General features: G+C 39.2%; 1 protein-coding gene across 4 annotated transcripts in view; it reads left to right on the forward strand.

The window, feature by feature from the left end:
- LOC143514765 (cystine/glutamate transporter) overlaps nt 1–12856 on the forward strand; it is a 40900-nt gene that overhangs the window by 15457 nt on the left and 12587 nt on the right. For all 4 annotated transcript variants that reach the window (XM_077006350.1, XM_077006349.1, XM_077006351.1 and 1 more), the window contains exons 2-4: nt 9036–9283; nt 12249–12375; nt 12717–12832. In XM_077006350.1, the coding sequence (XP_076862465.1) occupies nt 9079–9283; nt 12249–12375; nt 12717–12832 (448 nt within the window). In that variant the 5' untranslated portion in view covers nt 9036–9078. The remainder of the gene's footprint in view (nt 1–9035; nt 9284–12248; nt 12376–12716; nt 12833–12856) is intronic.

Genomic DNA, 12856 nt, shown 5'->3' on the forward strand with positions numbered 1-12856 from the left:
AGAGCTGGAGGTCCTGGCCTGATGACATCAACAGGACCACATCATCTGCAAAAAGGAGACGTGGAATTCTAAACCCTCTCCACAACTTGGTTATGCTGAGATGTTCTGTCCATAAAAGTGAACAGAATTGGTAACAAAGGGCAGGCCTGACGGAGTCCAACCCCAACTGTAAACCAGTTTGACTTACTGCCGGCCATACAAACCAAGCTCTGTTTGTACAAAGACTGGATAGCCCATAGCTGTGGGCCCAGTACCCACAGCTATCTTAGGTTATTTTAGAAATATTTGTACATATTTTAAGTCTAATAACTGCTTATTTGTAAATAAATAATATATAATTTATAAAAATTTGCTTTGTCACTGTAAAGCCATATGTGATAGAAGTCCACTTTAAAAACAGCCCCCTCCATATAGGCGCTCTTGGTTTGGTCTGCACTCCAAGGTGTTTGCCTCCGCTAGCAGACTATCACTAGTCAATAATCTGAGGAAAGAATAACAAAACGTAGAAAATACATGGAAGTGAGCAGGAAGCTTAAGTTTGTAGCTGGTTAACTTGTTCTGTTACCTGCAAGAATTATTTTAAAACCTGAGGTCTCTTGAAGACCTCATGATATTGTTGGGAGGACGTTCCTTTCTCTTTGCATATCCTCCATGATTTCTGGACTGGGCAATGGCCTTGGTGCTCTTATAGTCCAGACAGTACGACAAAAAGAACTGAAAGTGAATAAAAAACAGCATCCATCTGGCCTGCCTTGGCCTCTTAGAAGTAAAAATGTTTTTAAAGTTCTTGAGTTGGGTTGGACAACCAGTGTCGTCATTTATCTAATGCCAGCTCAATGATCAGAAAATCCTGGGTGCCACATTACAAAAACAGAACAGCAATTCCATGCTTTGGGTGTTGAAAAGTGGCTTAGCACTTTGGATCTTGTAAGCAGCTAAAATAAAGTCCCAGTAGGAGCAAGATAAAGAAAAGGCTGCATTTTGCATGCCTTTTGGACCTTATTAATTCAACTATATGCCTGTTGCTTTATGCAACCTTTACATTCTTACATTGGATGAGACTAACTGGCCTTTTGTTGTAAAAACACATTCAAGAAATAACATGGAGAATCACACAATACCATGCACAAGATGGATAATTCTATCTCTTTTTAAATATATTGTTACATTTTTAGCATCGATTGATCTATCTGTTTCTCACTCACATGCTAAAGTTTTGGATTTGATCCTGTTAATTGGTCTTTGTAGGGAAACCGTACATTTGAAACTAGCAGGTCTTTGGTTTGTTCTATTATGGGGTAACCATTGACATGTCTATAGTGCATCAAGGTGGCTGCAACGCTGGTGGATATGGGTGCCACAGGCTTAGCTATGGTATGTACAGGTTGAGTCGAAAGTTTTTTTAATTTCAAAAACAAAAGGGAAAATGACTCATCTGAATACCCCAGCAAGTAATGGGTGAGGGGGGCCTATCTTTAAACTGAACTTTAATGTCTGAAACATGGCTGCCATTTTGAATACCACCATATTGGATCCAGTTTTTCCAATGGAAAAGAGGTCATGACGCATATCAAAGAAGACCAAAATTGTCTCAGAAACCGAATGCCACGATCAGATTTGATATATCTCTGTCACGGTACAGCCCCTGACCCCTCCCCTTTGGGCGTGTGTTTATGTCGTCTATGTCTGGACGTCTGCGTCTGTGTATCTTCGTGGGTGTGGTTGTGTCCGAGTGTGCATCAGCCTCAGTGTCCCGTGCTCGTCTTTGTTAGAATCATTCACGTGTGTGTGAGTTTATATGTTCTACGTGTGCTGTCTATGCTTCGCTTTGTTAAATAAACTGACGAGTTGAGTCTGCATTCTGTGCCGCCTCGTTTCCTTGACGCGCACGCAGCATCACAATCTCAAAACATACAAAAGCTGTTGAAATTTCAATGTATTCAATGTGCTGTCCATGGTGCTGAACACAGAGCTCTGTGAACACGTCAAATATTCCAGTTGTCACTTTCTGTGTTGATAAATTTTGAACCACAAGAGATATTGCAAATCTGGTTGCTTATGACTATTGACTTACCCTGTATACACCCCTCCTTTGCTGCTTTTGTATTCTCACCAGGGCATACCAGGTTATCAACCCAGCAGGCATTTTGACGTTGAATCAACTTTGAATCAACGTCACATGTGATGGTTGAAATAACGTTGGATTTGGTGTCGATTTTGAAAAGTGAATCAACGTTGATATGCCAACGTTGTTTCAACGTCATACATTCAACCTTGAATGAACCACAAAACTCACGTTCATGATACGCAAAATTGCATGGGAGAGAGGAAAAAAAACAACTGTATGCCATAATGAAAAAAAGAACAATTTTATTTTTTTAATTTTCTCTGTAAATTTCTTCTCGGAGAACCACCACACAACCTCTCTGGTGCATACTTGAGGTATTTAGCCATCGTGTCCACTGCCTCCTGTTGTGTGATTTTGTGTGTGCTGAGAACAGCATCTAAAGAGGAAAAGCAAACGTCATAAATACTGTACATCCTGTATACAGTGCCAACAATTTTTTAATGAACGAACATCTAAATTTGTAAAAATATTGAATTTTCATCCACTCGTTTCTAATTGCTCATGCTAGCTAGTGGCATCCTCACAACACCTAGCCAGGAAAGCTAACCAGCTAGCGTTACTGGAGTCGCCCGTTTTAGTAACTCTATGTGTAATTAATAATATTATGCTCCTCAGGTATTGACTAAACTTTGACTTTGCTTACCATAACTTAACTTTAAAAGATGTCAAGTGAGCAAAAAAGCCAAACTCTCCCAGCGTACGCCACACCAACGTACGCCACACCAACGTACGCCACACCAAGCAGCCAGGGTCGCCGGTTCTGGTGGAACAGAAAAAATGCATTGATAATAATATATGATATGCTATAATACCGCGCATATTATGTAAGAAGAAAAAATAAAAAGGACATACATACCTTTACATTTCACAACCTCCGCCTGCATCACTGACGACACTGCCAGAATCCCTTGAGTGATCACACAAGACTCACAGTTGCTCTGCCTGATGTCGAATACTTTCTCCTGCTCTATTTAAACTTGTTGATTTGTCATTGTGAAGTTTTGTATCTGCCTCAAAACATTTCAAACTGTTTCATTGCCTGATGTTGTCTTCCTGGTTAATACCTGCCTGTTTTTGACGACGTTTTTGGACGAATTAATAAATAAATAAAAATAATATTAATAATAATAATAATAATAATAATAATAATAATAATAATAATAATAATAATAATTATTATTATTATTATTATTATTATTATTATTATTATTATTATTATTATACCTCTTTCAAAACCCTCATCCAATGCCAAAGAGTTGTTTGTACTTTTTTTATTGTATTGTGTTTTTTGAACTTGAAATGGTAATACAAAGGCAGGTTGAAGATATTACATTGATTCACCGTTAATTGTTCAACGTTTGCGCAATCATTTAACATTAAAAGTTGTTTCAACATTGTTTCAACGTTGAAACAACAACAGACAGTATTTCAACCATATTTCAACCACATTTCAACGTTGAAGGTCGGTCGTGTGCCAGCTGGGAATTTCTTTACTGTACTCTAAAATGGTGTGGTTGAATAGTGTTCCCAGTATTGAATGTGAGGTCTTGATTATGTGTTGTTCTAGATGATCTCTCGGGTTTGCAGTCAGCAATGAGCCTAACTGTGTGACCAAAGTTGTGCAGATCAAAACGCTCACAGTTTGAAACAATGGCAAGTGTTTCACATTCTGTTTGTGAATATCGTCTCTCAGCATTATTGAGAGTTGGGCTTGTATACACAAATGTGTGGCCCTATGTTTTCCATTGGTATCTTTGACACAGTCCAAAGACGTGTGTTAGGTTGATTGGTCACTCTAAATTGCCGATAGGTGTGAGTGAGTGCGTGCATGTGTGTTGGCCATGTGGTGGACTGGCGACCTGCCCATGGTGTACCCTACCTTCACACCCGATGATGCTGGGATTGGCTGCAGTTCCCCCCCCCCCTTGACCCGACTAGTGGTATTAAGTGGTAAGGATAATGGATAGATGGATCTTTGGCTCAGAAACTGCACACCAATCTGCTTGTCAATTAATCCATGCACAAACTCACCTTATTCTACTATGAACAAACATGTTCTCTTCTGCTGATGGTGGAGCTAATAGCTGTGAGTGGCATTAATTTGAGCTGTGATATTAACCCTTCCATGCAAGCCTAGTCTAACAGCATTTTCAACATGCAAACCACTGCTTTGGTGTTTGGCTTATCGTTCTAAAAGATGTTTCAAATTCTTGAATTCTTTTGCAGTCCATGTAGAGTCCCCACCAAAGCAGGCAAAGAAAACAGAAGAGTGATTTTTAGCTACATTTGCAGTTAGCCATGTTTCCCTCTTGAACCAGTCTGGATTGAAAGTTGTTATTATCCTTGCCAGACTGAAAGATGGAGAAATCCGCTGGCTGGTGTGGTCCCAAACGTTGATCATGTCATGCACTGTTCCACAGCAACATCTGCTGGGGCCCTGCCAAATGAAGAGTTGCCCCTGATCTTTCTTTCTGAAATAGTGAGACATCGATAGGGCTTACATCTTCTACCAGTTCAGTTTCTCTGGTTTCAAAATAGGACACATATAACAGGTAAATATAAGCGTATTATTTATAATTTCACCAAAACATATGACATATTTCCCTAATTTTACTTATGCATATCCTACCTGTGTGTATTATGTGGGTGGTGTGCACGGGCACATACGGGAGTAATGTTGTTGCACTTGAACGTGCGCCAACTAAAGCTTTTTTAAACAGAACTACAGGTAGGTCGAGTCAAGCTGCCTAATAATTCTTAATAAAGCTGTAGAATTTGTGATTAGAACTTAAGACTAATTGCTGTGTTCTGTTCTACACTACATCTGCAGTGCATATGTTTGGGAAGGGATAGATAAATTTTAGTTAGTTGCTTAGAAAATTAAGATGTAAAAAGAAAACTCTTTCGTTAGCTAAGCTAGTCAACCTAACTAGCTAACATCAACCTAGTTAGCTATCCCGACTGTATGAAGACACGACATGTACTGGTCAAGTTTTAGGATTTTGGGCCATTCTGCTTCCATATCATGCCTTCGTTTAGTATGATTTGGAGAAAACGTTCAAAATACACATTTTCGTGTTTATTTTTATAGCTACAATTTGTGTGTTAGCGTCTGAAGATTTCTCATGAATTCACGAAGAGTTAGCATGCTACCGCAACATGCACTACTACTACGGTTAACTATCCGATCCAAATATGGTCATTTCCTTTGTATCGGCAGCAATGCGTGAAAAAAAAACGGATAATTTAAGCGTAAGTATTAAATCTCATTGGCTATATGGGTGTTGTGGGTGGGTGGGGTTTGTCTGTTGAAAGAAAACTAATTCAATTCAAGTTATTGTATTCTACTGCATATTACTTTGTGCCTTCTTGAATAAAATATATTTACAAAAAAAAAAATCTCATTGGCTGTCGGTTTGCTACAACATGATTCGTTTAGATGCGTCACGCACTGTCCTCTGACACACACTGGGTTTCGCTTCCTTGGGAAATTAGGGGCACGCAGCAGTGGGTGATAGTAGGTGTATAATTTACAATATTAGGACAAAATTAAATGTAGCCTAGTAAAACTGTGTAGGCTATTTTTTCAGGACATTCCAGGTGAGTTTTATTTTCTCTAATGGGATTGCTTCCAAATAAAACAGACCAAAGGCTATGGTCATTTTAGTTATTATGTATTTACATTGTTCTATATTTCCATTTTTCACAGAGGTTGCCAGCTTTCTGCATAGTCAATCACTACAGACCTTCTTAATGTGGCCTTCAGATTAGCTCAAAAACAGTGCATAGAGAGCTTCATGGAATGTGTTTCCATGGTCGAGCAATTCAAGCCTTATCAAGCACAATGCAAAGTGTCAGATGTAGTGGTGTACAGCACGCTGTCACTGGACTCTAGAGCGGTGGAGATGTTCTACAGTGTTGGAGTGACCAATTATACTTCTCCATCTGTAAATCCTATGGATGAGTCACTTGGTTTGGCAGTTTCCAGAAGGACAGTATTTGTTTGCATTGTGCAAAGTATAAAGTTTGGTGGAGGGGGGATTATGGTGTTGAGTTGTTTAGTTTGGTGAAGGGGAGTGTCACGTGCGGCTACGCCCCCTCTCCTAGCTGTCACTCTGGGTTCCCTCGTGTCTGTGTTCTTGCCCGTTTGTCCCGCCCTGCTCGTTAGTTTTGATTAATCCCTTGTTAGTTACCACGCCCCTGTATCATTGTTGCACCTGATCCTTGTCTAGTTCCATGTATATAAACCCCTGAGTCTCCCTTGTCCTTCGTCCGGTATTTTGTTGTGATTCTTGTATGCTATTAGTTCGTGTACCTGACCCCGTGCTTTCGTGTTTTGTATTTCGCCCGTTTATTTCCTTGTGCTCTGTGTCTCCCTCCCTGGTTGTGTTTCCTTGTGTTCAATATGCCAGTGTATGCGTGCTTTTCGGACTGCCCTCCTGTTATCGACCCTGCCTGGCTTTCGGATGACGATTACGGTATTCCCCTGAATAAATCTCGCTCTTCTCAGCACTTGTGTCCGTCCTCTCGCTCCGTGGCGCGAGCCACATTACAGGGAGATTATGGTGTGGGTTTTGTTGGGCTAGGCCCCTTAGTTCCATTGAAAGGAATTTGATGCTTTAGCATAATAGGAGGTTTTGGTAAATTCATGCTTCCAACTATGTGGGAACAGTTTGGGAATGGTCCCTTCATATTTCAACATAACTTGGCACCAGGTGTTCAAAGCAAGGTATGGATCAGTGAGTTTTGTGTGTCCTTACAGTTGCACCGTTCAACTTATGTATCATATTACATACGGTAGGTGTGATGTGATGCTGACACTGAAAAGCCATATTTGCTTCCCATGATGCCAATGCATATTCTAACTCTGCTTGTGTCTTTTGGACGTGTGAATATAGAGGAAATTGTGCAGGGCCTGTAACAGTTTCAATTATGTCATCGTATTCAAGATTGTGTATCTCCATCTCTGCTTTATGCTGAAGATGAAAAGACACACTCCTTTCATGGCTGACATTTTTTTTCTTTACTGTGAGATCACAGTACTTGTACAATTAGAAGTGCTGTCTTGGACCCATAGGAAAGTTTCCTGATTGTAGTACTGAAACTGGGTTGGGGTTTTAGAGTATGAAATTTTTTTTGTATGAAAATTGCTTTGTCAGTGATTTTTACTGTAGCACCTGAAACAATTCGGACCAAGACTATAATGTAATTTACCTTGATATGCTGACTATGATGAGGAGAAATTTGCTTTACATCTCCAATGTGGTGGGACATTTATCTTTGAATATGTGTTGTGAAGATCGACTTGGTTGCCTGGATGAGGTCTGCTAATGCTTTGCAAAAAGGTTGAAGAAGCTCTACATTCTTTTCCAGGACAGTCACCCTCATGTGAATGTGCCACTACAGAATGTGCCACTACAAATCTGACATTGAAAGATGTGTATTTTCAGTACTGACTGTGAATTTTGGCACTGTTTATTGTGGTTTGTGCAAAGCATTGGCTATGAAATTTGAAGCTTGATGAATGCCAACTGTTTTCCTGTGGACAAGTACCATGAGTACCATGGAGCTCATAGTGTTTGCCAGCATAGTTTTGAGGGGGCGTGGCTTTGTATAGGCTAATTTGTGCTTTAATCTCATTATTTGTATACACAAATAGTCACAGTTCTTTGCAAAGATGTAGAGTAGGAGTCCAGATTTTCTCTTATCTCCTGTCTGTCTTTTCTGAACGTAAAAAAATTTGCACAGGGCATTTTTCTTTTGGAGTGAAATAAATCTGTTTTGCATCTTTCAATGGCTACATGTAATGCACTTTTGCTTTATTTGGATGGTGTAGTTGTTATTTCCACATCAGTGCTTAGAATTGGTGTTGTCTTTAACAGGTTTATCTGAACCTGAAGCTAAAGAAATTATCATTTTTATAGATGGAAGCTGGCTAATGTGGGAAATGTTTTTTCAATTATTTATTTATTTATTCTTTTTTTTTACATGAGTAGCCTAATTCTTTTAATGATACAGTACTGTACTTATGACAGAACTTTATACATGCCTGTTTTGAAACTTTTATGTAAAAAAATATATATATATATATATATATATATATATATATATATAAAATCCGGTGATATACAAACTAATCAAACTAATATACATACTATATATATCTTTAAAATATATATTTTTTTACATGAGTAGCCTAATTCTTTTAATGACACAGTACTTATGACAGAACTTTATTCATGCCTGTTTTGAAACTTTTATGTAAACTATATATATATATAAAATCCGGTGATAAACACTATCAAACTAATATACATACTATATATATCTTTAAAATATATGAGGTTGGCTATCTTAGAAATGAAGGGACTGTAACTGCTTCAGCTGATATACTATTGACTCAAAATGTTTGCATGTTTGCACAACTGAAGGCAACGTATTGAACACAGTTGTGAGGCAAAAGCTGAACTTGAACTTGAGATAAGGACAAATCTCATATATTGATTGGATCATTATATATATATAATAATAAAATCTTATAAGATCTGCATTAAATCTGGGTATGAAGCAAACGTGAAACAGATTGACTCCAGTCTACATGGAAATGTGTTTCATGTTCAGCAGGCTGCCAAGCCTTCCCATTACCCTTGATTGTGTAACATGTAATACGCAATACCCCCGCTTGGCTCAAAGCTAAATGCTGTGCTGCCTCATGTGAAGTCCAGTCATGCCTCAAACTCAGGCAATTGAAGATCTTCATTTTTAACTAAGAGCAGTCCCTTGCAGCTCTTAAGATAGCAACACCATTAGAGACTGTTAGAGAAAAATATCACAATATAGTTACCATGTTAGGTCCACAAAAATTACTTTACTGGACAATGAGTGAGTGTTTCACTGCTTTTTGAAGATCTGGATGCAATTCTTGAAGCTTGTGGGATTCTAAAGGAGAGATGGCAACCAAGAGAGTGAAAGAAGGGAAGGACAAGGGAGTCCACCTGAAGCAGAGGATTGGTCTGCTGCGTGCTGTCTCCTTTATCATCGGTACAGTCATAGGCAGTGGCATCTTCATTGCCCCTAAAGGTGTGTTCATGAATTCCGGGAGTGTGGGGGTGTCCCTGCTTGTATGGGCACTCTGTGGAGTCCTCTCAACCTTTGGTAAGTACGCGTTTTAAAGCTGTTTTCAGCAGCTGGCTTATATCTACAATTTCAAACTGGGAAATGGTCTTTCTGAAGGAGTTTTTGCATCCCCTTGTGGTGCTTTTTGCATTATCTCATTATTGAAAAAGAACACAAATGGACAAACCTTGCAACAGGATGAGAACTCCATTTCCCATAACACTCCTGTGACTGTCACACTGTCAGGCACTTGCTCCAGCTCACAATATTTGCTATTCTCTCACACCTCTTTGCAAAGTCTCATTGGTGTTCCCACTATGTTACTAACCTTTTCTACTTTTGCTGTTATTCTGTTATTATTGTGTAATACTCTTTGCTTCTTTATCTGCTTTCCCATTTGTTTGATTGGCCTTCTGGACACATGTGCTGGTTGTACTATCTGTATGTTTGAACTCCTGCAGGGTTCCCACGGGTCCTTGAAATCCTTGAAAGTTTGTGAATCTGAAAACAGGCATAAAAGACAGCCGTCCTTGAAGGTCCTTTTTAGCGGGTTTGAAATTTCACATGGATGAAGACCACGGTCAAGGAATAATAGGGCACAGTTGGTAGGAAGTCAATATTTACAAAAGATTGCTATGAAAAAGATTGTCATGATGTTTTAAATTTCTCATCCTTTTGATGAAAAATATGATCTGATATGATAGTTGTTATAAAGATTTTAAGAACGTCTACAAAATGATTCCTTTAGCATTGATTCAATTAATCAAAAATGTCATTTTATATTCAGAGTTGACTGTTTCGTTGCCCATGTTAAAAGTGAATGATTGTAACTTAGTTGACTTCAAGTGTAATAAGAATATTATCACTGATGGTATGAGGCAAAAGATATAATAGAGATTCTTTCAAGAAACATCCTAATACAAATTATAAAACCACAATGGCAAATAGCCCATATCTTCTAAAGTAAAATAGACTCATTGCAAAATAATAAATAAGATATATCCTGTAGCCATGTTTCTTGAAAGAAGATTTAAACTTGATGTGGAGTCATGTACCTTTTGTAAGTCAGAAAATGAATCCCAGGAGCATTTGTTTTTTCATGTCAATATTCACAAGTTTTTGCATGGACACTAGAAACTGGATTAATCTCTAACTTAAAATTCTTTCTTTTGATACCATTTTACTTTATGCTGATGTGACAGGCAGGGTGAGTGAAATAAAATGGAAGCAATCACGCCAAGTCTCAGGGAAAAAGGATGGTTTAATAAAGAAAGTGCGCAACCCAAAAAACCCATGTCTTGATGAACAAATGACCCTCAGGTGAGACGGATCGTGGGCTCCGCCCACCTGAGGGACGAACACAACAACAACAACAGGACAACTGTTGCTGTGGACGGGGGCAACCGGCAGGGGGCCCTCCGCAACGTGACAGATGAAAAAGTTCGGATTTCTCTGATGCCATAAATGTAGTCGTACATTTAGCAAAATACCACATTCACTTCAGTAACTGGAGTGGTTAAAAGCCTTCTTTTCTCTTTATGAATGAATTAATTCATATTATTCTGCATTAAGTAGATTTAGAAACTGTGACGGGCGGGGGTGAGCAACGAAAAGGAAGCGATCACGCCAAGTCTCAGGGAAAAATGATGGTTTAATAGAAAGTGTGCAAACCTAAAACCCATGCACTATCTCCAAATTAAGGATATAATGACCAGCGGTCAACTGGTACGACGACAAGACATATATAGACAGACAAACGACCATCAGGTGGGAACGGATCACGGGCTCCGCCCACCTGAGGGGCGTACACGACATCACAAAACAACAACAACACAGCCGCTGTGGACGGAGGCGACCGGTAGGGGGCCGCCTCACCGTGACAGAAACTTGGAAAATGCTAGAATCATCTCACACCAGATTTCTCTAGAGATCTATAGTTCTAATCTCATTATATGGCTTTGCTCCTCTGTTTTATGTATGTACTGTATGTGTATATGCATATGTGTATTATTGATATTATTGTCTACTGTCAACATGTCAATATTTTGCCAGCACAAGTTCATTTAAAATTATGTTGATTCTACAGGCCCAATGCTGACTTTTACTTTGCAAAAGTTTGGTCATTTTCCTGTAGAGAAATTTGTTTGTTTGTTCAGCACTGAAAGCTAGTGTTTCCTGTATGTAGTTAACGTATGTGTAGCCGCTTTACGTGAATGTCACCTTCTCACAGGTGCATTGCTAAATTGCCAGTCACATTCAGTATGAGTGAAGTTTTCGTTGAATCAGCCCTTAATGTCATGCACAGAAAATTTCAGGATGCATGGCTTGAAATGACTTTTGAATTTGCATTGTATTAACATAATTTTTTGATAACATATTCAGAGGTAATAGTAGGTAAATGCTGCCAGGTGCAGTCCTTGAATTTGAGGAAGTTGGTCCTGTAAAGTAATTTAAAGGTCCTTGAATTTGATGTTAACCAAGGTGTGGGAACCCTGTCCTATCTTTTTTTGTTTGCTATTGCTTCCATGCCTTTGATTCTCTTTTGACAGCCTGCATAATAAAAGGCCTTGGAATATTTTAAGTTTGCATGTGACTGCCACTGCTTGTGCCAATATGACAGCAAAAATCATTCCAAGGAAATGCAAAGTGTTTCAGAATAATTATTTCCAACTTTGTTCTTTTAGTTTCTGCAAATTAACATGCTCAATTAACAGACTGCACCAAGTAACTTGGTTGAACTCTGGCTCAGCCTATTTTCTGTCTAAATGATCACAGTTTAGAAAGAATACATTGAGCTACAGTATATATGTAGAAGTGACAAGGCACATGTAAGGCACATGCTCTATCACACATGGTTTCACTTAATGGTTAATTACCAGATATAGTGGGTGTGCTCCAGCAGGGAAACTCTGAAAATTGTTTTGCACTGCTAGCCTCAAGGAATGGAGTGGACACCCCTGTGTTATACCATCTGTGAGTGCTGTGTGTCTGTTGCTCCATTCAGGTGCCCTGTGCTATGCTGAGCTGGGTACTACTTTTAAAAAGTCTGGTGGCCATTATACATATTTGCTTGAAACCATTGGACCACTTCCTGCATTTGTGAGGCTCTGGGCTGAGGTCATTTTCATTAGGTAAGCGGTTGTCTCTGTATCTAAATCATTGTTTGTCAATACAGTGCTGGGGACCCATTACAATGTCCACATACTTCCTTTAATCTAACTTCAACATACCTGCTGGTTCAGGTGTCTATCCTGCTAGGTGGGATAAAGTAAAAATCCATCTGGGGGGGTAGAAAAACTCACTTAATTCAGTTACTGCCCATGAAACCACTCATTACAGGAGAGATGATTTAGTAAGGCTGTGCATATGTATGAATATGGCAACTCTGTGCTAAAGAACTTTTAACAGTACCAGTGTGACAGCACATGGAAAAGTCACAGCTGAGGGTGACTGTGTTATGTTTGTGTCGTAGAGCTGCAGTGGCCTCCTACGTGTCACTGGCCTTTGGGCGCTATGTCGTAGAGCCCTTTTTCATGCCATGCATGGCTCCTCCTGCACTGGTCAAACTGGTCAGCATCCTGGCAGTATGTGAGTGTTATTCATTTACAAATG

The sequence above is a fragment of the Brachyhypopomus gauderio genome, chromosome 5 (assembly GCF_052324685.1).
Source record: "Brachyhypopomus gauderio isolate BG-103 chromosome 5, BGAUD_0.2, whole genome shotgun sequence".
Classification (NCBI taxonomy): Eukaryota; Metazoa; Chordata; class Actinopteri; order Gymnotiformes; family Hypopomidae; genus Brachyhypopomus; species Brachyhypopomus gauderio.